The sequence below is a fragment of the Colias philodice genome, chromosome 29 (assembly GCF_061535455.1).
Source record: "Colias philodice isolate Cphi_HAF_F1 chromosome 29, ilColPhil1 Martin Lab GWU primary, whole genome shotgun sequence".
NCBI lineage: Eukaryota > Metazoa > Arthropoda > Insecta > Lepidoptera > Pieridae > Colias > Colias philodice.
Genome location: NC_143114.1, coordinates 5,245,243 through 5,272,553, shown reverse-complemented (window position 1 = coordinate 5,272,553; position 27,311 = coordinate 5,245,243). Strand labels below are relative to the sequence as shown.

The window sequence follows — 27,311 nt, the reverse complement described above, 5'->3', positions numbered from 1 at the left end:
AAGAATTTTAGAGAAAATATTGCATATTTTTGAGAAATTTATACAAAAGTCAGACTATGAATTTAGAGTTAAAATTGGATTTGTAATTATTGGAATCTGTGTCTTTGTTAAACTTGTTCTAAATAAATCAATTACTTTCAGAGCTAAGACATTGTAAATGCGTGTTGAGTATCACTACATAGCATAAAACAAAGTCGCTTTCTCCGTCCCTATGTCCCTATGTACCTATGCTTAAATCTTTAAAACTACGCAACGGATTTTCATGCGTTTTTTTAATATAAAAAGTGATTCAAGGGGAAGGTTTATTATATAATTAATTAGGTTTTGAGGGATATATTAATCTCTTTTTTGTGTCTATCTGTTTGTCCCGTCTAATCGTTGTATCAGATGCACGGATATTATCGCGATATTTCCTTTAGTAGTTTTACGCTATAAAGATTAATTTGCTCAAAAATACAAAAAAATGTCATAAACGCAAACAAAGCCGTGCAAATCAGCTAGTTAAGATATCAGTCTATAGGACAACTTGAAGTATTATACACCACTTATAGAAATGTAATAATATCTATACATAATATATAAAAAAACTACGTTAAAAAAAACCGACTTCAAAAACGGAAAAGTAAGAAATAAAAAATATTTGATATTATCTACTATATAAAAATAAGTCGGGTTTTCCTTCCTGACGCTATAACTCCAGAATGCACGAACCGATTTCCACGGTTTCGCATTCGTTGGAAAGGTCTCGGGCTCCGTGAGGTTTATAGCAAAGAAAAAGTGTCTCTGGTGGCGAAACGGAGTTCGCCCGGTTTGCTAATCTTTCTTATATATAAAAATGAATCGCAAAATGTGTTGGTAAGCGCATAACTCGAGAACGGGTGGACCGATTTCGATAATTCTTTTTTTATTATATTCCTTGAAGTACGAGGATGGTTCTTATGTAGAGAAAACGTAAACATGTACCACGGGCGAAGCCGGGGCGGACCGCTAGTTTATTACTAAATATTATTTAGTTGTTCTATTTACTAAAAAGGTTTGATGTCGGTGCCAAGTCAATGTAAAACTTATGTAGGTAGTAGTTTTGATTTCATAATGACCGGTTTACACTAAACCAGTCAACCGATTTTGAAACCAACTTCATTTTATATTTTTTCTAGAAGGTTCATATGCATAATCTTTCTACCTAAAAATTCTTCAAGTAAATAAAGATATTTCATATTCATGTCACCAAAAAATTTCGTTTCTTGCTTTTTATGCTACAAGCATCTAAATTATACTATTACTTATTACGCTGCAATAATTAAATTTCAAAATTCGGTGATATTAATATCTATTTACAATTAATGATCTTTCATCATCAACATATTTAATTTTAAACCTTATATAATTTTAAAAAGTACCTACTAATTAATATTTTTTCTGTTATTCTATTGTATATGTATTATGACAATATATAATATATAATTGTAATTCTGAAGAATTCATTTAAACTGAAATTTTAATATTTTCTACGTAATATGATATACATAATACAATAAATAACGACATATAAATAAAAATAAATACATTCCTTAGACACATAAAACTGAAAGAATAGAATAAATTCGATCGCTCTGGCGGGTCACGAGTGGCTGAGTTGGTCAGGCATCCGCCCCGGAATGGCGAAAGGATGCGGGTTCGAGTCCCGCTGAGTGATCGAATTTTTTCTATTATTTATAAATCAAAATTTATAAAAATAAATATGCCAAGAAATTATTGCCAGAGGTAAACTAAATGAACATCCGATATTATACAAAAAAATAAGTTTTGAAGTAAAACTTCTATAGGCGCGTTGAGAGTAAAATTTCAAGGTCGCGTCATGGCAATACCGTCAATTCATGGAGTTAGACGATTTTGGTATCTTGCCAAAGAAGTTTCACTTCTGACACGTGTGCTCTTTTTTTTAACTATAATATTTTTTATTTAATATTCATCAGCCATAATTAAAACAAATAATGCAGTCCATCCAGTAAATGGTTTACAACCGGACCCTTTGCCATCTTGGTCCGAATACTGCTCCCAGAGGTACCCCGTCCTTTTGTATTGGTTTATTATGTTACCTATTACGAAAAAGAGGGTAATGTTTACGTGAATTGGTTGTAATTGTTGGTATTTTGAATAAATTATTAGAATGGGAAGGAAACTTTGATGAATAAAGATTATTAATTAATATGAGACACTGAGTCACTCGGTCAAAAGCCTTAAAAGAGTAAAGAGATGTGGATATTTCTTTTAAATAGGTAAAATAAATAGAATGGAAAAAGAAACATGTATTTAATTTTTGTTAATGATGTGGGAATCGAACCCGTATAATATTCAAGGCCAAAAAAAAATTGTACATACAGCCGAAAAGGAGGATTTCATGAGCAATCAAAAATTAATCGAATTTTTTTATCAAAAACACTGTATAACTTTCTGAATTAGGAACAAGTTATTATCATAGAAAAATAAGGGCCTGTCCACACTCACCCATTATATTTTGCTTCAGTCTTCTGTGTTTTAGGGCCGATACATACATGTAGATGGTTACAAACTTAAGGGCTTTTACACAGGGTCTTTTCACTATAATATAAAGGCCATGTCCACACTCACCCACAACATTTTTCTTCAGCCTCCTATGCAGATCGTCAGCTTTACCCGCATAAGGCCCTTCCACACTAGCGTAGTGTTTAAGGGCCGATACAGCTAGATAATTAATGTTTATCCACACTTGGCCGCGCCAGTATGGAGGATCGTGCTCTGTGTTCCTTTTCATATATAGAGGCGCTGATTTTGATAGTGACCTGAAGATTATAATTTTATGATTTAAAAAAAATGTTTTAAGTTTGTAATTAACGTGTTTTAATCTATTCTAATATTATAAAGCTGAAGAGTTTGTTTATTTGAACGCGCTAATCTCAGGAACTATTGGTCCGTTTTGAAAAATTCTTTCGGTTTTAGATAGCCCATTTATCGAGGAAGGCTATATATCATCTCGCTAAGACCAAAAGGAGCGGAGCACTGCGGGTAAAACCGCAGAGCACAGCTAGTACAATAATATAATGAGACCTGGAAAGTAGTAACATATGTATATACATTATTTAATGGTTTTTCCTTGAGCACTATTAATTATTATATAAAAGAACGAATTGATATTATTATTTGTTGTATAAAAAATAGGTTCAACCGATTTTAATGGGACTTGGAAGACAAAATTATGTATAGTTTATATCAAATATCGGATTTGTAAAATGAAATATTTTTCAAATCCGATCCAATTTGAAATTATAGTGTAAGTATTATTAATAATTTTGTAGCGACCAGAAAAATATTTGTATATTTTATAATTTACTTTGTGAGTAAGAAGATTATTAATTAGGGACAGGCATGCCCTCTTAACTATAATTTTCACAATATACTTTATAAAAAATATAATTAACTTACCTTAAACCATAAGGAGACCACAATAAGTCCGGTTTGTCCAACATATCAAGAATTTTGCCCAATTTCACACTTTTCGGACTCAGCACTTTGAGTAACATTGGAAAGAGAGAGATGTAGCCTGCGAAAGAGATATATGATGGCGTGACATTTAAAGATTATTATATAAGAATGACTGTTTTGAAATTAATAAGCGTGTGTGCTGGGCACGTGTCAGAAGTGAAACTTTGGCAAGATTGAAAGATACCAAACTCGTCGCCTTATGCTGGGGCCACACTAACGTCTAACGTCTAATGCCCTTTATCGCGATAATTATTCCGATAATTTTTAAGGCGTTAAGCGGGTGGCTACACTTGAACGGTCAACGTGAATGCCGATTGTTGGCGATAAAAACGGCGTTAATTTTACTAAAATTCTAGCAAGATGGACGTAGTGTGACCGCTTCATTGCGTTAATTCTCGCGATAAAGCTATCGCCTCGCCAAACGGCAATGTTAATGCCGTTGTTAAATAATACTGGCTACACCTAAAGTTAACGTCCATTATCGCGTTAATTAATGGCATTTCCCGTTAGTGTGGCCCCAGCATTACTCCATGACGTGACGGTATTGCCATGACGCGACCTTGAAATTTTACTCAACGCGCCTAAAGAAGTTAAATGATAAATAAATAAATATTTCAGGACAATTTTCACACACGGCACGAAAACCTATCCTGTGTGTGTGCTAATCCAAGTTACCCTCTATACGTGTGCTAAATTTCATTGTAAATGGTTCAGTAGAATTTGCGTGAAAGAGTAACAAACACACACACACATCCTCACATACTTTCGCATTTATAATATTAGTAGGATTAAAATCAAACTAAAATAAATAATAGTTTAAAAATAACTAAAAAACACGCTTTATCAAATTAGTGTATTGTCATCGGTCCTCAATAAATCTACAAAGTTTGAACGAAATCTGGCCGTTTAAAGTGGGTCAAAATCGCGCCCAAAGAAGTCGGTTACAAACAAACATACAAACATACAGGTGAAGCTAATAAAAAGCGTGTAAAAATAGTTATTTCCATACCAAAAGCGGACGTAACCAATCTCTCTTGTGGCGGGCTGGTCACAGAACGGACTACTTTCGTCACTTCATTCGGCGTTTTTGCAACTTGACGAACTAACTTCACTCCATCTGTATGTAGACCTGTGGAAAAAATAATCTATTGTTAGACGTAACTTTTGATTAAATATTTTTGTTCAAATTCAAATTATATTTATTTGCAAGAATGTAGTTACAAATTATAGATGTTTTAATTACAATATTATGTGGCTAATACATTCTACCCATTGATTGGGTGTGCAAATGTCTTGTGGATGAATAGTTATCACTATTTCTTGTCAGAACATGCTTAGCTGTCAAATATACGACGTTCGACCCAACTACCCTCACTTTGCTAATAGTCGTTGACTAGCTGCGATTTGTTATCAACTACCTACATCAATTAGGTAGCTTTGTAGAATCACAGTACATTCTTATTACATTCAAACTAATATTTAACCCGGCCTCGCGTGTAATTTCTAATACTATATTATATATTATAATAATGAAACCCGTTTTCCTTGGTCACGGCATCACGCGTGAACGGGTGGACCGATTTCGACAATTATTTTTTTATTATATTCCTTGAAGTACAAGGATGGTTCTTATGGAGAGAAAACGTAAATATATACCACGGGCGAAGCCGGGGCGGACCGCTAGTATACAGGGTGTCCCAAAAAGTAGTGATGAACGGAAGCTGGGAAGTAGAGGACCTAGAGGGCTATCCGAATCACCCCCATGTATGGTTATGCGATTTTTCGTATTTTCGGAGTTATGACCTTTTTTTCAATTTTTCACCTATCGCCGAGTACGATGATATTTTCACTCATGGTGACGTCAATTATTGCACTAGATGCTTGATTTTTTTGTGTGTGTGTGCAAATCTCGGTGTGAAAATCCATTAGTGTAAATCTCTGTTTAAATCTCGGTGTGAAAATCTCTGTGTGAAAATCTCTGTGTGAAAATCTCTGTGTGAAAATCTCTGTGTGAAAATCTCTGTGTGAAAATCTCTGTGTGAAAATCTCTGTGTGAAAATCTCTGTGTGAAAATCTCTGTGTGAAAATCTGTGTGAAAATCTCTGTGTGAAAATCTCCGTGTGAAAATCTCCGTGTGACAATCTCCGTGTGAAAATCTCTGTGTGAAAATCTCCGTGTGAAAATCTCTGTGTGAAAATCTGTGTGTAAATATCTTATTAAACGGGGAGGTATTTATACCCTGTCGAGTCTACTGTTTTTCTTGGTTTGACACTAGATGAGAAGCTACAATGGGGGACCCATGTTGCCACCACCGCTGCTAAGCTCAGCTCAGCTGCATATGCAGTTCGAAGAATAAGGCATCTCACCGATGAAGATACGGCTAGATTGGTTTATTTTAGTTACTTTCATAGCATTATGTCCTATGGAATTCTACTATGGGGCAGGGCTGCAGATATAGAAACTATATTTATATTACAGAAAAGAGCCATACGCTCTATATATAATTTACGTGCTCGGGACTCACTAAGAGATCTCTTTAAGAATATTGGTATCCTCACTGTACCATCACAGTATATATTTAATAATATTTTACATGTACACAAAAACGCGGACTTACACACAAAAGTAGGAGATAGACACTGTTATGGCACAAGGAATAGAAATAAAATTGAAATGCCATTTTATAGGTTAGCTAAAGTTAAAAATTCATTTATGGGCCAAGGTATACGTTTTTACAATAGAATTCCTCATAGTATTAAAGAGTTTAGTAGTGTTAAATTTAAAACTTATTTAAAAAATGTATTAGTTCAAAGAGCCTACTACAGCATTAAGGAATATATGGAAGATGAAAATCCATGGAGGGTTGTCGCGTAAGAATAACAGAACAGTTCTTTGGCATATTATGATAATATATAATATTATGTAGTTAGATGTAAGTAACATGTAATGTAAAATTATATTGTATATGGACATGACTTTAAAAGAGCAACTATGGAGTTTCTTGCCGGTTCTTCTCCATAGATACTGCTTTCCGAATCGGTGGTAAATTTAAAGAATGTAATGACGATTCAAAAGTGCTTCTGGAAGAAGTCTAATTGAATAAATAAATGTTTGAGTTTGAGTTTAAATCTCTGTGTGAAAATCTCTGTGTGAAAATCTCTGTGTGAAAATCTATTAGTGAAAAATCTCTGTTTAAATCTCGGTGTGAAAATCTCTGTGAAAATCTGTGTTTAAATCTCGGTGTGAAAATCTGTGTGAAAATCTCTGTGTGCAAATCTCGGTGTGAAAATCTATAAGTGAAAATCTCTGATTAAATCTCGGTGTGAAAATCTGTGTGTAAATCTCTGTGTGAAAATCTCTGTGTGAAAATCTCTGTTTGAAAATCTCTTTGTGAAAATCTCCGTGTGAAAATCTCCGTGTGAAAATCTCTGTGTGAAAATCTATTAGTGAAAATCTCTGTTTAAATCTCGGTGTGAAAATCTCTGTGAAAATCTGTGTTTAAATCTCGGTGTGAAAATCTCGGTGTGAAAATCTGTGTGTAAATCTCTGTGTGAAAATCTCTGTGTGAAAATCTCTGTTTGAAAATCTCTTTGTGAAAATCTCCGTGTGAAAATCTCCGTGTGAAAATCTCTGTGTGAAAATCTATTAGTGAAAATCTCTGTTTAAATCTCGGTGTGAAAATCTCTGTGAAAATCTGTGTTTAAGTCTCGGTGTGAAAATCTCTGTGTGAAAATCTCTGTTTAAATCTCGGTGTGAAAATCTCTGTGAAAATCTGTGTTTAAATCTCGGTGTGAAAATCTGTGTGAAAATCTCTGTGTGCAAATCTCGGTATGAAAATCTCTGATTAAATCTCGGTGTGAAAATCTCTGTGTGAAAATCTGTGTGAAAATCTGTGTGAAAATCTCTGTGTGAAAATCTCTGTTTGAAAATCTCTTTGTGAAAATCTCCGTGTGAAAATCTCCGTGTGAAAATCTCTGTGTGAAAATCTATTAGTGAAAATCTCTGTTTAAGTCCCGGTGTGAAAATCTCTGTGAAAATCTGTGTTTAAATCTCGGTGTGAAAATGTCTGTGTGAAAATCTCTGTGTGAAAATTTCTGTGTGAAAATCTCTGTGAAAATCTCTGTGAAAATCTCTGTGTGAAAATCTCTATGTGAAAATATGTGTGAAAATCTGTGTGGAAATCTCCGTGTGAAAATCTATGTGTGAAAATCTGTGTGAAAATCTCTGTGTGAAAATCTCCGTGTGAAAATCTCCGTGTGACAATCTCCGTATGAAAATCTCTGTGTGAAAATCTCCGTGTGAAAATCTCTGTGTGAAAATCTCTGTGTGAAAATCTCTGTGTGAAAATCTATGTTTGTAAATCTCTGTGTGTAAATATCTCTGTGAAAATCTCTGTGTGAAAATCTCTGTGTGAAAATGTATGTTTGTAAATCTCTGTGTGTAAATATCTCTGTGAAAATCTGTGTGAAAATCTCTGTGAAAATCTCTGTTTAAATCTCGGTGTGAAAATCTCTGTGTGAAAATCTCTGTGTGAAAATGTCTGTGTGAAAATCTGTGTGAAAATCTCTGTGTGAAAATCTCTGTGAAAATCTCTGTGTGAAAATCTCTGTGTGAAAATCTCTGTGTGAAAATCTCTGTGTGAAAATCTCTGTGTGAAAATCTCTGTGTGAAAATATCTGTGTGAAAATCTCTGTGTGAAAATCTCTGTGTGAAAATCTCTGTGTGAAAATCTGTGTGAAAATCTCTGTGTGAAAATCTCTGTGTGAAAATCTCTGTGTGAAAATCTCTGTGTGAAAATCTCTGTGTGAAAATCTCTGTGAAAATCTCTGTGTGAAAATCTGTGCCTGTCGCGAGCGCAGTCGCGAGCGATTTTCAATAAGTGACATTTGGCTTACAGTTGTGCGTAGCAGAGAGTTATATTACGTGATGGTCATATTTTACTAAACTATATGCTTATTTATAATGTCCAAACTCAAGTAGGTATATGAATTCATTCAGTATAGATACGTCACCCGGGCACGTTTTTTTATGTGATTTTATTTTTTTACGGGCCCTTGAAGTTGTGAACATACTGGGTAATTTTATCTTTCTTGGCATTTAATTCTTTTTTTATTCCATTCGAAGATCTCACGATAGTAAATGTTACCATACTGAATTGGCCTATCTTTCAGCTTAGCAAACAAAAAAAAATCAAGCATCTAGCGCAACAATTGACGTCACCATGAGTGAAAATATCATCGTACTCGGCGATAGGTGAAAAACGTCATAACTCCGAAAATACGAAAAATCGCATAACATACATGGGGGTGATTCGGATAGCCCCCTAGGTCCTCTACCTCCCAGCTTCCGTTCATCACTACTTTTTGGGACACCCTGTATAATAATATTTTACTTCACTAATCTTTAAACATAGCTCCATTTAAAGAAAGAGCCTATGTTCCGAGCATACGTGTCAGAAGTGAAACTTCTATGGCAAGATACTAAGGTACCAAAAAAAGGACTTCCTCCTCTTAAACACATTTAACAGTTTACATAAATACAAAAAATGATTATTGTTGTTCTAAATAGTTTCTTAAAAGCAACTCCTACTATGCTAGAATCTATAGTTGAAAAGTAATACACAATCACTATATTTTTTAAGCATTACCACACCTCGGACACTCTATACAAAATTATCGTGTTGACAGTCACACTGTAGAGTCTGCAAATGTGTGTGTTAACGCTTTATGGTTTGCACATTTGTGACTAGCGTAAAGAAATTCGCGTTTTTCTGATGAAATACATCCGTAAACAGCACAATATCTAACCATTTTCTACGAAAAACGATAATCACAAATCCAAAATAATAAAATTACTTTGTCAATTTGATTGATGTTGTCAATGTTCGTTGCGTATCGTCCTTGCGGAAAAATGTGGCCCATTTATAGCGTGATCGTGCGGGGTGAGGTAAGTGTTTAATTTTGGCGGGAGGCGGAGAGTGTCCGTTCTGTAGCGTTTAGCTACTATTATGTATTCTGTGGCATTACTAAAAAATCAATTTTTAAATGTGAAAATCTCACCATAATCGGCATATGTTTCAGTGTGAGAGGACCAGTGCAGTTGATTCAACATGTCTTCGTCGCCCAACTGATCACGGATCGCTTCGAATCTATAAATAAGTTAAGTATTTACAATTATATCGATTTAGGGCCGATTTTTCAATGCTTGGATAAAACTTATCCGTCCAATAAAGTATTATACGATAATATTAAAATGTCACGTAAATTGTCAAATACGGGCAATTAGAATACGTTTTTACAATGGTAGTTTTATATATTATTCGACGAATAAGTTTTATCCAAGCATTGAAAAATCGGCCCTAACTAGAATATTTTTTTGTTGGAAACTTGTGAATGAAACAATAAAATATAGAAATTAAATATTTAAACGGATTTTAAAGGCGATTTATTCATTATATTGTTATAAATTAATTCCCAACTGGCAACCCGAACCGAGTGGGTGTTTATAAAAATGAGCTGAACAGCGGATTTGACACACTTTGCGTTGGGCTCTCGGACGTAACGGTCGCTATTGGTTGTGTTTAGTTGTGTTAATCATTAATTTGAGTCGATTATTATTTTATTGTTGAAGGTAGACATATAAAGTCATTTTGTAAAGAATAAAACTTTTCTAGGTTGAATTTAAAATCGTTAAGAATATTATATTCGACGTTTCGCACACTTGTATGTATAACACTCGCGTTAAATTCTATATTTTTAATGAGCATTGACGTACAATCTATACTAATATTATACAGCTGAAGAGTTTGTTTGAACGCGCTAATCTCAGGAACTACTGGCCAGATTTGAAAAATTGTTTCAGTGTTAGATGTTACAGACAAAAATGCTCATAAAATAAAAACTACTGGGCCTATCCGAATAAAATTTTTATTGGACCAATTCGACACCATCCCGCATCGAACAAAAAAAGAATCACGTAAATCGGTTCAGAAACCTCGGAGTAATCGGTGTACATACATTAAAGAAAAAAAAAAAACATACCGGCCGAATTGATAACCTCCTCCTTTTTTTTGAAGTCGGTTAAAAACCGCGGGGCACAGCTAGTAAAACATATAATCCACTCACTTGCCGGTATCCCGCTCCAATACTCTAGCTATATGGACCATAGCATCAGCGGCAGCAAACATCCAACATCTTAGATCGACATGCCTTTCAACATCTGTTGGATGTGACGCCCTGTAATTTAAAATGCTTTATAATTGTGTTTTATTTTAGAATAGAAAAAATCGATACGATGGAAAAAATAAAGATAATAAATAGCATTACGTATTTTTGGTTTTATAGCATTCAAATGCTTTATAAATATATTTTTTTCGTATAGAAAACATCTATCCGAGGCGGTATTCTAACCTACGTCTTTTTCCGGCTTGGCAAAAAGATTCCCGCCTCGTGACAAAAATTTTTGTATTCATCAAAAACCATATTTTTAATTATAAAGCATGTGCATGCTATAAATTAAAAATATGAAATTCATACAAAAAAGAGCGTGTGTGCCGAGCACACGTGTCAGAAGTGAAACTTCCTTGTCAAGATTCAAAGATAACAAAATCGTCGCCATTCTCCATGACGTGACGGTATTGCCATGACGCGACCTTGAAATTTAACTCTCAACGCGCCTAAAGAAGTTTCACTTCAAAATATTCACAAATTTTCACAAATTTCTTCACTACATAGTATAAAACAAAGTCGCTTTCTCTGTCCCTATGTCCCTTTGTATGCTTAAATCTTTAAAACTACGCAACGGATTTGATGCGTTTTTTTTTAATAGATAGAGTGATTCAAGAGGAAGGTTTCAGTATATAATTTATTAGGTTTTAGACAAAGCGGGCGAAGCCGCGGGCGGAAATCTAGTAAATAAATAAATACATATAAGTAAGAATAAAACAAACTCACCTAGGATAATCATCCAACCCCGAAGTCAATGTTTTAGGGTTCAACTGCAACCCGTCATCATCCCTCCCGCGCCATCTATACGACGTTGGTTCCGCACCTTTCTGACTGTTTAGGAACCAGTTGTACCATGTCTGAAAAGATAATTTGTATTGAGAACTAGTGATCCGCCCCGGCTTCGCCCGTGGTACATGTTTACGTTTTCTCTCTATAAGAACCATCCTCGTACTACAATATTATAAAGAAAATAAATAACGAAATCGGCTCAGCCTTTCTCGAGTTATGCGCTTACCAACACATTTTGAGGTTCATTTTTATTTTATAGATTAGAGGAAAATAACAGTTAATTTGAAAGAAAGAAAGAAAGAAAAAAATATTTATTGCCACAAGTTACACACACTTAACAACTACTTACATTACAAAAAAAAAATAGAGAATTTACATGGCAATCGGGTCAGACTCAGCCATGCTGTCGGGCTTTAACACCTGAACAGCGCTGATTTTCAGTCTGCCCGTAAGTTTTTATTTCCGAGGCTCCTAAGTCTACATTAAAATACAAATACCAATCAAAAAACATACTTTACAGTTCTGAAAATAATTTTTTGCATTGTTATTATTAATAATTACTTACGAATAATATATTATATATTTAAAACAGATTTATAGATAATTAAGTACATAATTATGATTATATTTAATAACATAAACAGATATATATATATATTATATATGTATATACTTCGTTACTTATATACTGAAAACTGAAAACAGATAAATATATAGAAGGATATATTATTATATGATACATTTGCAATCCACAATTTTGCTTTATTGGGGTGTCCAGTTTGATATTTGTTTGTTCAAAAGTATCACTTTGTATTTATGCTTGAACGATATATATGACATATTAAGTTTCAAGGGTGGAGGAAGGTCATTCCAAATCTTCGAGGCAGAATACTTGAAACCACCCTTAAAACCCGACGTGTGGTGCTTCGGTATTACCAATGCATTACTACTTCTACCTCGTGTATTCTTATCATGGTACTCCTGGGTCCATTTCAATTTTTCATAGAGGTAGACAGGAACTCCAGTGTGTACTAATCTATGTACCAGGCCTGCTAGATGTAACTGTCTACGACCGGCCATCTTTAGGATCCTTCGGCTATTTAGGTAAGGAGTGATATGTGCACGCTTTGGTATACCGAAGCAGAAACGAGCGCACGCATTCTGTACACGCTGAATTGCTCGCTCAGTTTTAGCATACAAGCGGGGACCATATACCGTATCGCAGTAGTTAAAGTGGGACAGAACCAATGACTCTGCAAGCATTATTCTGGACCGCTCTGACAGATCTTGCCTGAGACCATACAAGACTTTCAATCTGTAAAAGGCATTTCTGATAGTGAGATTTATATGATCGTCATATTTAAGCTGTCCATCCAACACTATGCCGAGATTCTTAGCCCTATCCACTTCAACTAACTGTTTATTATCGATCTTTATTTCCAAATTAAGATTTTTAATTTTTTTTATTTGATTTTTTGTACCTAATACAATGTATTTGGATTTGCATCCATTAAGTACCAAAGCATTCTGTTTAGCCCATAATGACACCCGTACTAAATCTTCGTTAATTTGACGCTCTGTGATTATTGAATGTTTGGGATCTATAGTATAATATATCTGTGTGTCATCGGCATACAAGTGCACTTTACCGTGTTTTATGTGTTTTATTAGGTCAGTAGTGTACAGAGTGAATAAAACCGGACTGAGTATTGAGCCCTGAGGACAACCACGCGGAGTTGGCTCAGTTCTTGAATAATTTAAGCTTCCTTCATTTTCGGTGACAACAAACTGTTTTCTATCGGATAGATAGGATCTGAACCAGCCACTAGCATTTGAATTAACACCGTAGTACTTTAATTTGGCTAGCAAAAGTTCCTTATCGATGGAATCAAACGCACGAGTGAAGTCCAATAAAATCATAATACTACCCATCCCATTATCACTGTCTGATATGACATCATCAGTTACGTGTGCTAAAGCTGTAGCTGTGCCATGCTTCGCTCGAAACCCAGATTGAACATTTGGTAGGATTTTTTCACTGTCTAAAAATTTTACTAATTGATTACAAACTACTCGCTCAATAATTTTTGATAAAACAGGTAGTATGCTGACGGCCCGTAAATCATTCAGTTCCTCCACAATTGGTTTTTTTGGCAAAGGCTTTATCTTAGCAGTTTTCCAAGCATCCGGAAATGTTCGGGTAGATATAGATGTGTTAACCATCCGCGTTATAATTGGTAGAGTTACAGATAAAGTCATCCTTATCATATCAATATTAATTGTATCTTGGCCAGCCGCGTTCGTTTGTATACCTGATATTATTTTTTTGACTAGATCTATTGTACATGGCTCTATATTAAATTGATTACTAATTCCGATATTATTATTGTTATAAAAATTAATTAGGTTTTTATCTATCATTGTTTGCCCGGGTACATCGAGGAAGAATTTATTAATAGCATTAGCGTCGTTTAAATGGTGCGGTAAACTATCTGTATCCCTATTTTTGCCAGTAACCGAAATTTGACGTAGAAAATTCCACATTGCTTTCGGGTTGCATTTGTTATTATTTACATACTCGGTAAAGAATGCCGTTTTTTCTCGTCTCAAAGCACTAATGACTGAATTACGTAAGTCTTGATAAAAGCGAAAGTGTGCATCGTTCTTAGTTTTTCGCGCTCTTATAAGTGCTTTATCTCGCAGTAACATCATGGTCCTTACCGTACTCGTGACCCAAGGACGCGGCGATGAATTAATCTTAATTTTCTTAATTGGAGCGTGTTTATCAAACAATTTATTTAAAAGTTGGTTAAAAATGTTTGTCATTTCGTTCATGTCTTTGGCGTATTGTACTGAGTTCCAAGGTAGAGAAACTAAATCTTTATTAAATTCTTCCAGATTAATACTTTTTAACAATCTCGTATGTTTAAATTTTTGCACAGGTTTTATTTTTTTAATTTTACATTTTAATACAACTAAAGCGTGGTCACTGAGGTCCCGATTGTGTATAATATTCATACTTTCACATACTTCTGGGCTGTCGGTAATAATCAAATCTAAGAGAGTTTGCGCAGTTTTTGAGATCCGAGTAGGCTCTTTAGTAAGTTGATGTAAATTTTGTTGTGTCAAAAAAGAGAGGAACTCAGTAGCTTGACCCCTGTCTGTTCTCGTTAAATCAATATTGAAGTCTGTCAGCAGAAATAAATGAGTACAGCTTCCGAATGAGCTCACAGATTCGCTAAGAGCGTCGATAGCGGCTGCAACTCTAATGCTCTCGGGTCTGTAAGCAGTACCGATTGCTACTCGCCCCACACCGGCTATTGTCAGCTCGATCCACATCTGTTCCAATATAGACGGAGGATGCGCTCGGGTTCGTACTCTCAAGCCTTTGCGTACATAAAAGCCCACCCCTCCCCCCCGGCCTCCGCGCGGACGAGGCGTGTTTAACAATTTGTATCCAGGCATGATGGGAGCAAACCTCTCCATTCCCTCCTTCGTCCATGTCTCATTCAAAGCTAAAATGTCAAGACCATGAGTTTCGAGCATCACTTGTAATTCTTCACAACCGGTAAAAAGAGACTGTACATTTAATAATCCTAATATCAAATTGGTGTTCCGTTTATTATTCATGATAAAAATAGATCATAAATAAAAGGATAAAACAACAACCGAAATAATAGTGAACAGTATAAGAACGACACCTGTTTACATGTTGAATCACAAATACCGTATATATATGTATAAATTTTTTTTCTAAAATGTAGATAAATAAATCAGAAGTATATTTTGTAATGTCTGATATTATGATTCGATGACTTGTAAAATGATTTTTTCCACCATATAAAAAATAATAAAATTCTATTAAATATAATAAATTTACGATTATAATAATATTCACGATTATAAACTTTAGTAAAAATATTGCAAAAATAAATGAGATAAAATGATTGTAGTAATTGGAATAAAATTTATTTAAGTTAGATGCTATAAACACTTGGTATTTGTTTTTAATGTTTTTAAAAGGTACCTTTTGTATCAATTTAACAATTCTATAAAAACAAATAAAAAACATAATATCATAAAACATAACTAATGATAATATACTCCTCTTTGGTCTTGGAATTAAAAACCAGGCTTGCGCGTTTACTGTACATTCATAATAATCAATAATTATAAACAGAATATTATAATAATTGTAAGCATAGCCGGTCCATTTAGAGGTTAATATAAAAGATACAGTGTTCAAGCTACATAAAGGAAGAATAATAGAGTTATTTACATCATAATAATTCGCCATATTAACACCCATTGTACTTATTACAAGGTTTTTATTAGATAAACATAATATTAATGCCGATTTTAGAAACTGAGAATCAATGTGAATATAATAGAAGCAGATACATTCCTTAATTTTTAAACTCATCGAAATGAACACATTTTTACTATTGGTGAATTCGTTTTTTAGTAATATATCTATACATAATTCTATAACATATTTTATTATTATACTCGAACCTAGGCTATTCCAAAAACCGATGCAACATCTGAATCTATCTTGATTCGCACTGCCGGAGACCCAGACTGTTTCCGCGCGTATATACGTCCGTCACGCGTCCACACGAACCGCCAACTTCGCTTTGCTCCCTCATCCCGTGCCTTGCGAAATAACTGTCTATTCGTGCGGGTTAGACGTTCATTAACATATAATTTACGTATTGGACCAGGTAAGTTGAATCCCGATGTATCTGCGCCCCTACGTACGCGAGCGCCTTTTATAAACTCGTCGCGGAGCGAGCGCCGCGCCAGACGTACGGCCACAGGACGGGGTGAGGGCTTTAGGTTTTCGGAGGAATGGGAACGTGGAGGCCCCATTCGCTGTACATAGACAATATCGTTTTCGTTGATTGTAATACTCAGTTTTGAAGCGACGAGGGTTACGAGATGCACCAGATTCTCATTGTCGCATTCTGTCAACCCAGAAATTTCGATATCGGTCAGGAGGGACTCCTGTTCGCGATCATTTAATTCAGATTTTAATTGAGAGACTGTATTCACGATATCCTCATCGTGATTGCATGTATTTATTGAACGTTGCTCCTCCAATGCTATAATTTTCTCCTCCACGGTATCCAGCCTCGATGTCAATCCTTCTACTGTATCAAATAATTTATTCATTCTATTACTTAAACCTAGTATTTCCTTTTTGAGCTCACTCATTTCGTTAACCATCTCGGTTCGAAAGAGCTTTAATTCTTCCACTACATTTCCCATACTATCGGATTCAGAAAGCGCTGGTGAACAGCCTTTCACCGGGGTTTCCGTATTATCTCTTCGTGGCATTTTACTTGTGCATATTGGGCACAACCAGTTATTTGAATTTTTAACATTTTTGGGAATTTTGACACAAACTTTATCGTAGAAGCAACCGCACTCATTGCATTTTACGCCATCTGCCGACGACGCAAATTTCCCGCAGGCAGTACACTTTGTCATGATATTGATTAGACTTTGTAGTTCCTTGAGATTTCGTTAGATGGCGCTAGTCTAATTATATAAAATTTGATGTGGTTTAATATGAAGTTTCTTAATAAAAATATGTCGCTCTTTTATAGCCAAAATATATATAAGTATTTTTATTAATATAAATTCTTATTGTTTCTTCAATACTCCTTCTTAAATACTACCGTTAGAAATTCTGATATAGGGTAGATTTAATTCTTCACTCACGATTGTAAATGTAAAATGATGTTTAATTAACTTACGGATGTCTTGTTGAGTGCGAATATCACTTCTTACGCGAGTTTACTGTTTAAAAACTGTTTTCAACACCTATGCACTATTGCAGAACTGTAAGTTATATTTTTAATTTAAAAATCTTATGATAGGTATGCAACCCGTTTGACACACGAACCTCGAAAAAATAGTAAATTTAGTAGTAGTAGTTTGTAGAAATTTTTTAAAATTTTTGTGTGGTTTTTTAATTACAACTTTTTTTTCCCGGCTCGTGATCGAAAGTTATCTCTTTAAAAACAACTCATTTATAAAGCATTTGAATGCTATAAAACTAAAAATATAAAAGGATTTTCAATGCTTTAAAATTAATGTAAATAAGTACATAATTAATTTTGAAATTAACAGTATTTTACTGACTTTAATAAAAAAATTACTGCTTCAAATCATGTTGGAACAGCATTCACCGCAGATTGACCATTTTTTTTCCCCACTTGAAAAAAAAAGCATTGGTTTTCGTTTGACCATGTTGGTGATCTACAAATTGGCCCACACTGGCCCAACATACCTGCAACCTCGGGAACATTCTATCCAATGTTCTCCTATGCTTCGAGTCGTGTAGGAACAGCATTGGCCGACGTTTGACCATGCTGGCGATCTACACATTGGCCCATACTGGCCCAACATACCTGTAACCTCGGGAACATTCTATCCAACGTGCGTCTATGCTTCGAGTCGTGTTGGAACAGCATTGGCCGACGTTTGACCATGCTGGCGATCTACAAATTGGCCCACACTGGCCCAACATACCTGTAACCTGGGGAACATTCTATCCAATGTTCTCCTATGCTTCGAGTCGTGTTGGAACAGCATTGGCCGACGTTTGACCATGCTGGCGATTTGTATCAACAACATTGGCGGGTTGGCCGCCGCGTTGCTTTGCACAACGAACTCTTTTGGCACGCGGGCTAACGCTTCCGTGCCTGGAAAAACGAAAGAATATTTAAATATATATTTTGTACAACTAAAATGATTGTAAATAATTGAAAATTTTAAAGAATATTCCAGTATTTTACGTCAATGCATAAATATATAATTTTGATACATCCGAATCAAATCCCTACTAATATTATAAATGCGAAAGTAACTCTGTCTGTCTGTCTGTCTGTTACGCTTTCCCGCTTAAATTTATCGGTGGATCATCAGAGGAGCCACCTGCAATACCCGCAAAAGATATCAAGTGAGTACGGCAAAATAATATCAATAACTTGCGATTAATTTATTTGTCCTGAACACATCATATTTTTCTGTAGTAATTTCATTTCCAACGAAGATTCTAATTTGCTTTGTTGAAGTTTTTTCTTAAGATATTAGACTTAAGTTTATAATAGAGCCATGAGTAACCATAATTATTGGTAATTAGCGTAGTAATGTGATGAAAACGTAAGATGCCTATATTTTGTTCCTGTTTTTATGAGTTTATGTAAACGTTGATTAAAGTCAATAAAACGTTGGTTAATTATTATTTTTATTTTTTATTATCAAAAATAGAATACCCTAATCCTTAAATAATAAGATAGAATACTAATTTTCTTAAAAAGTTTAAAAATACAAACTATAAAATATATGGGTCATATTGACCCACCTCAACGTTCGCGTAACTGTTTTCTACCACAATGACGCCGGGTTAAACCTCTCAACCGATTTTGATGAAATTTGGCACAGACAATCAAAACACCACGCGGGCGAAGCCGCGGGCGGAAGCTAGTTTTAAATAAACATGGCCATCTGCTGCCGAGCTGCATACACATTTTATTTGTTTATTTCTATCTTACTATCAAATTAATATTATATTATAGTAATAGAAACACACAATTCACTATTATATTGAAGCAACATTTATGCATTGAAACAAACTTGCATTTATCTTTTTCATCTTTATTACAAAGTATAACCACACCCCGGACACTCCACACAAAATTATCGTTTTGACAGTCACACTGTAGAGACTGCAAATGTGTGTGTTAACGCTTTATGGTTGGCACATTTGTGACTAGCGTAAAGAAATTCGCGTATTTTCTGATGAAATACATCCGTAAACAGCACAATATCTAACCATTTTCTACGAAAAACGATAATCACAAATCCAACATAATAAAATTACTTTAAGTCAATTTGATTAATGTTGTCAATCTTCGTTGCGTATCGTCCTTGCAGAAAAATATGGCCTATTTTAATCACGATCGTGCGGGGTGAGGTAAGTGTTTAATTTTGGCGGGAGGCGGAGAGTGTCCGTTCTGTAGCGTTTAGCTACTATTATGTATTCTGTGGTATAACGTTAATTAAAAAAACTTGTATTCGATTTTTTTAAGTAATTTATATTTTTAACTTTCTTGTACACAAAGCACATATTTACCCAAAATCTGCTCCCTCGGTATCCACCCCTCCACGTTGATCAGATCCAACCAATGAGCGGCCACATCCATCTGTATGTCCGCCGACCATCTCCCAACCAGCAGCCCGTGGAAACCCTCGTCCCATAGGAAACCGCGCGGGAAGAATGATCTGTGAATTATGTTTAAAAGGAAATGTAGTTAAAATAACTCGGAACAGTACTTCCTGAGATTAGAGCGTTCAAACAAACGAACAAACTCTTCAGCTTTATAATATTAGAATAGATTTTTATTAATAACTCAGGCCCCGGAATCACAGACACAATAGAAAATCTATTGTGTTGTGGACCGATCGGGCTGTTCGGGGCTCAATGGGTTAATCGGTTGTATATTTTAACAAAAAAGGAAGTTTTGTTTATAATATTACATATTTTTAATCCTTTTTTCGTCATAGATGAAACTTAGTAAAGAGATACATACTATTATTTAAAAAAAATTCCAACAATTCTTTTTATTTATAACTAGCTGCGCTCCGCGGTTTCAGCCGCGTGGTTACGCTCCTGTTGGTCTTAGCGTGATGATATATAGCATATAGCCTTCCTCGATAAATGGGCTATCTAACACCGAAAGAATTTATCAAATCGGACCAGTAGTTCCTGAGATTAGCGCGTGCAAACAAACAAACAACTCTTCAGCTTTATAATATTATAGTATGATCATTCTAGTCAAAAAATACAAACCTGCTAGGAACACCAGTATATAGCGGGGCTTTCCAATACGGCACCGGTTCTCTCGTATACAATGATTTCACCCGGCTCGTCCCGTAAAAGTATCCTATACCGCCAATCATGTTTGATAATGCCGCTTTCGCTATATTTATATCTGATAAGGGATACCTGTAATTAAAAAAAAATAAACAAGTATCTTCTCACATCTTAAAGACTCAAAAAAATACATTTATTACGTAACATAGTAACTATTTCAGTCCCGTCTGTCCCTTAGATACATAAAACTGAAAGAATAGAATAAATTCGATCGCTCTGGCGGGTCACGAGTGGCTGAGTTGGTCAGGCATCCGCCCCGGTTTGGCGCGAAAGGATGCGGGTTCGAGTCCCGCTGAGTGATCGAATTTTTTCTATTCTTTATAAAATTTATAAGAACTTATTTTCTCACGTCTTAAAGACACAAAAGAAAGAAGTACATTTATTACGTAACATAGTAGCTATTTAATAATCTGTGGTCAGTAACATATACAGAAACACCAAGCAGTACAGCAAATTTAATTTTTTTTAATTTTCATACTGAAATTCTTACTTGTAACTTTTCACTTATATTGGCAGTACCTCAAATTTTTCTACCCTAATCCCTATTCTTTTTTAGGGTTCCGAACCTCTAAAGAAAAAAACAGAACCCTTACAGGAACCCTTACAGTCAGTCAGTCAGTCAGTCAGTATACTTAAGTTTACCATTTTTATTTTACTTCATTAAATAGCGCAATAATGTTTATAATTCAATCAATAGTAATTAACTATTTGTGTTACGTTAATTGTTTGTGAAATGTAAATGGAAATAAAAAATGTGTGCATGTGCATGTGCTAGTGTACATACGTAAGAAGTGAAACTTCTTTATAACCTTATTTAAAAAAAAATAATTTACTATAGTATGCAACTTGACAGAAATACGTCAAATCACGCGTGGTAGGGATGATTTGGAACAAGATGGCGCGTAACGGAAAAATGTTGCACTAAATTTTTTTCCAACCCCGATAAAGAAGTTTCACTTCAATAAATAAATAAAATAATATACATTTTAAAAGCCCTCACCCTTTATCCCTCAACTTGAATTCCTCTTCGAATTTTTCATCAAACTGCTCCCTTTTTTGTTCCAGAGCCTTCGTATAATCCACCCCCTTTAAGGGCGCAGTCGGTAAATCTTCAGTACTGTACACTATGTCTAGTACGAATGGTGTTTCGACTAGCATTTGTATTGGCACGAAGTTCACTTGCTTTTCCTGTAAGAAATAATTCGATATTAGAAAATAAACTTTTGAGGCGTCTGTCTGTTTGGGAAAGGTCAAAAATTCACAATTTTAATTTCTAATAAATACAGGTAGAAAAAAAAACGATAACCTATGCATCAAGTAAATTATCCTAACCATTCTCAGGTTACAAATAATTTCGTACTTATGAAAAAAGTTGAATCAATATTTAACTTAAATTATTATTTGTCTAAGGGCCGATTTTTCAATCCTTGGTTAAAATTTATCCGTCCAATAAAGTATTACACGAACATATTAAAATGTCACCTGTTAACTGTCAAATACGGGCAAGTAAAATACATTTTTGAAATGGTAATTTAATACGTTATTCGACGAATAAGTTTTAACCAAGCATTGAAAAATCGGCCCTTAGACAAATAATAATTTAAGTTAAATATTTATTCAACTTTTTTCATAAGTACGTAATTATTTGTAACCAGAGAATGGTAAGAACAATTAACTTGATTCGTAATTTATTGATTTTTTTCTACCTGTATTTATTAGAAACTGAAATTTTAAAAATAATTGATGTCATCATTAATTATTATTATTGTCTATTTGTATACTGTCACTACATAGTATAAAACAAAGTCGCTTTCTCTGTCCCTATATCCCTTTGTATGCTGAAATCTTTAAAATTACACAATGGATTTTGATGCAGTTTTTTTTAATAGATAGTCTGATTCAAGAGGAAGGTTTTTGTATATAATTTATTAAGTTTTTGACAGGGCGGGCGACACTGCGGGCGGAAAGCTAGTAGTAATATAAATACATCCAGGCGCAATCACAAAAACATAGTATTCAAAGTATCTTATCTACTGTACAACCACATCAAAACCAGCTCAACCCTTCCCACCTTCCCCACAAACAAACAAACGAAATACCTTATCATTCAACTCGTCATCCTGCCCTACTACCGCAAGCCTTCCAAACGCTGGGTGCTTCTCTATCTTTAGTAGCGAGTAATATTTTTCCTTTAACAAGTGTAAGCCTGGAGAATGGGCATCTGCATATGACGTGTGAAGTAGTTTACCTGAAATATATAGATAATTATTAAATTAGCTATGCTACTTATATTAAATACGGTTCTTCTCCGTAGATACTGCTTTCCGAATCGGTGGTAAATGTTAAAAATATGTAATGACGTTTCGAAAGTGCTTCTAGAAGAAGTCTAATTGAATAAGTAAATGTTTGAGTTTGAGTTTATTATAAATGCCAAAGTTTCTATGTTTGTTTGTTTGTTAGGCTTCGAAAGCGATCTCTAGATTATTTTATCACAAATAGATGTGACGAAAATATTACATATAGCACTATTTCACTAGTTGCTTGACCCAGCTCCGTTCAGGAAATCTTTTGTAATATTTTCACATTTTTGACAGCTATTATCTTAATACAAGCAGTAAAGAATACTTAAAACCAGTTCAGCTATAAATGCTTCGACTACAAAAAAAAATAAGATTTTCTTTTTTTTATATTTATAACTAGCTGCGCCATGCGGTTTCACCCACGTTGCTTCGCTCTTGTCGCCTTCCTCGATAAATATGCTATCTAACACCGAAACAATTTTTCAAATCGGACCAGTAGTTCCTGAGATGAGCAAACAAACAAACTCTTCAGCTTTATAATATTAGTATAGATAATATAGAAGTGTATCTTTGCTTCTCATCACAACAAAATCAGTACATAAATTTATTTTATCTGTGCTAAACGTCTTCCTTCCTAAACGGCTTGACTGGTTTTAATGAAATTTTTTGTGTCTTTAGGTGGACTTAAGAATGGTTTAGATTCGAACGCGTGCGAAGTCGCACTATAATAATTATTTAGATCTACTATATTTATCATATATTTTCCTACTTTATTTACTTATACTATATTATTATTACTATATATACCTTCATGCGGCACCAAATGCACTCTAAAATTACCCAATGAGGGTGTATACCCCACTATTGCCCCTCTTTCACCCCAAATTCTCGAACTTGGACTGGAGCCCATCGATTTGTCTAGCGCTCCGTACCAGATGAGAATAAATGGGGAATTTGATTTGTCCTGAAAAAAAAATGTTGTGTGGTTTTATGAAACCACGGTAAAAGTGAAACTTAGGCACAAAATTATCGTATTTGTACGATAATTATCGTACGGTTCGACCGTCACGCGACATGCGCTACACAGACCAAAAAGTTTGAGACAATGTAATAAAAGTTTCACTTTAATAAATGTTTATATGTAAAATCCGGCTTGAAGACCAAAAAAAGTTAAGATTTCATAGCTTGTCTTGTTTTTATATAATGATCATTTTCTAATACGTAAACGTAAAAATGGCTATATTTTCTACTATATTTTTTAGTTTTTATAAGTGAAAATTTGCAATGGAAGTTTTTATAATAGAATTCGAATAGCAAAATTAATCATTTTCATAGTCATCAAATACATTTATAATAAAATCTCAACATCAACAAAAACTTGAATCTCATTGCAGAGCATAGATGTATTAAATCTGCTCTTTTTATGTGATTACAATAAAACTTAAATCACATAAAACTACCAAATATTTTAAATTATTATTAAAGTCAACCATATCTAAGCCAAAACAAAACATTCAAATGCATCATCACTACATAGTATAAAACAATGTCGCTTTCTCTGTCCCTATGTCCCTATGTATGCTTAAATCTTTAAAACTACGCAACGGATTTTGATGCGGTTTTTTTTAATAGATAGAGTGATTCAAGAGGATGGTTTTAGTATATAAATTATTATGTTTTACACAAAGCGGGCCAAGCCGCGGGCGGAAAGCTAGTTCAATATAAATGAGAAGTTTTTTTTTTAAAGATTTAATTTTTTAAGAAATTTTTTTGAAAAATCTACACTAATATGTATTATAAAGAGGAAAACTTTGTTTGTTTTATTGTAATGAATAGGCTACTACTGGTGATTTTGATGAAATTTGCCACAGATAATCTTTAGACCCTCAGAAAGAACATAGGCTACCTTTTATTGCGAAATATGTACCACGGGCGAAGCCGGGGCTGACCGCTAGTTTTCTATAAAAAAATAATTTCAAACTAAGTGCAATCAAATTTGCACCCTACACCACTCACCACAGAGGTGACATTAATCCTAGCAGTCCACTGCCCCCCGTGTTCCCCGCCGGCCGTTTTAATATACGACGTGACGATATCGTGCGGCGGATCTGATATTATCTGTTCGCCGAATGTGAAACCGTCGTGTCGTATCCATCCGTACGTCGGTAGATTGTCGTTCTGTTCGCACCAGTGTCTGAAATTGGAGATTTATATTTCATGTACAGGTGGTAGTTAATAATATTGCTGGGAAATTTCAGTGTAAATATAGTAGTGTAATGCACAAAGACTTTAATTGGAATGGTGCTATTAAATTAAGGCAAGATTAATCCCTACTAATATCCCTACTTCCCTACTCATAATATTATAAATGCGAAAGAAACTCTGTCTGTCTGTCTATTACGCTTACCCGCTTAAACCTCTCAACCGATTTTGATGAAATTTGGCACAGACAATCTTTAGACCCTGAGAAAGAACATAGGCTACCTTTTATGAAAACACCACGCGGGCGAAGCCGCGGGCGGAAGCTAGTAATCTATACTAATATCATACAGCTCAAGAGTTTGTTTGGCAATTATCGCTTATTTCAGTAACAATATAGACTGAATTGAAAAATTATTTCATTGCTAGCTAGTTCAATTAGCGAGGAATTCTTATAGGCTATAGAATGTCATGCTAAGCAGAGCTCTGGGTAAAATCGCGAGATAAACATAGAAAGATTTTTTAATCCCAAGTAATCCTGTAAAAAAATATTTAATTAACAGTTTTTACTTTCCTACAATTTTAATATATGTATAGATTTTAATACCAACCGGATACCCTTATGAGCGGCAGCCACTAGCTCGTACCACATCATTCCAAACACTGGGGACCTTGGCTCTCGACTCTTCAGTCCAAAGTACACCCCGGGTCTATAGCTACCCCAGTATCTCTCTGGTACATCGAGACCTGTGTCTTGTACAGCCTGGAAATTAAATTTTAATATATATATATTATATTAACAAACAGTACACCTTATAGGTGTACTGTTTGTTTGAACATGTTTATATCTGGAACTCTGATTTAATTGAAAAATTATTTGTGTTATGTAGCCCATTTATCTAGGAAGGCTATATATCATCATGCTTAAATAGGAGCAGAGCAATGCAGGTATGTGTAAATCACTGAAGATATGTAACAGGCAGGATTGGCTTTCAGAATGTTAAAGGTTTGTATTGAAGTAAAATGATGTTCATTTGCTTTTTAAGTTGACTAAATTCCTAGAAAATATAAACTTCATAGAACAATTAAAACTGTTAAAGAATCATTCATCAAAGGAACAATAATTTAATAAATTACAGCCTTTTCCAAATAATATGATTACTTGTATAGTTATAGAACATGCATATAATATCAACGAACTTACACGTTAATAAATAAAACCGATAAAATTCAGAATGTATGGTATTTTTAGGAAAACATTAGCAATACGCTACGGGTGCCGGTATTTTTATGTAAGTATATTAGAGTTACCTTTTCACCGTCAAAAGGTGTGTTGACTCTCGTTTCAAGGTACCCTAAAGTACCGATATACACAGCCACAATCAAACATGTAACTCCTACTACAGTTTTCCATACTGTTTGAAACTGGTACGATTGTATAGGTGCTGAATTTTCGGAGCTACTCGACCCACTTGTTTCGTTATTATTTCCATGTTTATTCGATAAATTCGACTTTCTGTGCTTTACCATGTTAAATAAGCATTAAACTCTACAACTCTCACAATAAATTTAATCGTTTTAATTTATTTTAAGCCAGTTTTGATTATCAATTTTATGATTTTTTTCGCCCGACCAAATCGGACAAACGTCAATACATGCAGGCCGGAGCTTTCACGTAGTCTGACATTAGTGTAACGTTCTGAAATTTAATGAATTTATTTATTAACAAATAAAATAACATTAACACTGAATTAGTTAAATTATTATTACACAAACAATGTTTATTTTCTTTTTACATAAGTAGAAAAATGGAACTTATTTCAATCAGCAGATGAAATACCTATTAAAATCATGAATTTCATTTCAACCTTCTCACACGTTCCAGTTGTTAGATATCGTATAAATTATAATATCGTTACGGAGTTAGCATGTATATTTTACATTATGTTAATTAGCATCTTCACTATTTTAAACTTTGCAAACTGCAACTCAGCTGTTTACCTATATAATATAGAACAGATTACCGAACGTGGAGCTGGGAAAGGTTTACAAAAAAATACCAAAAGTAAACAAGAGATGGCGATAATGGAACAAAATTTGAAAAAATCGAAGATACAAGTGTCTTGTAGCAAGTAGGTAGCTACTTGGAACACTTCATACAAAATCATTTCTGGACGAGCCAATGCTACTCGTATCAATAATTTTTTTATTAAATATTTGTAGATGGAAATAATTTGCGTAATACACACAGGTTAAACAGAATCAGTCTTACTTATTGATTCTTAGTTAAATAATCGATTTAAAAAAAGCGATGGAAGCGCTGCAAGG

General features: G+C 34.4%; 1 protein-coding gene across 1 annotated transcript; it reads right to left on the bottom strand.

Moving 5' to 3' along the window:
* Window positions 1-822: 822 nt before the first annotated feature.
* Window positions 823-27,308, bottom strand: GCS1 (mannosyl-oligosaccharide glucosidase). Its single transcript, XM_089713022.1, has 17 exons — window positions 27,256-27,308; window positions 26,295-26,682; window positions 25,595-25,746; window positions 24,801-24,978; window positions 23,592-23,748; window positions 22,584-22,732; window positions 21,485-21,672; window positions 20,401-20,556; window positions 19,684-19,832; window positions 18,078-18,250; window positions 11,475-11,605; window positions 10,647-10,757; window positions 9,582-9,670; window positions 4,532-4,651; window positions 3,463-3,580; window positions 2,632-2,822; window positions 823-2,099 (listed from the first exon to the last, which is right to left on the bottom strand). Exons 2-17 carry the CDS (start codon window positions 26,511-26,513, stop codon window positions 1,963-1,965), a joined length of 2,418 nt encoding a protein of 805 aa, XP_089569148.1. The 5' UTR covers window positions 26,514-26,682; window positions 27,256-27,308; the 3' UTR covers window positions 823-1,962.
* Between the last annotated feature and the right edge of the window lie 3 nt (window positions 27,309-27,311).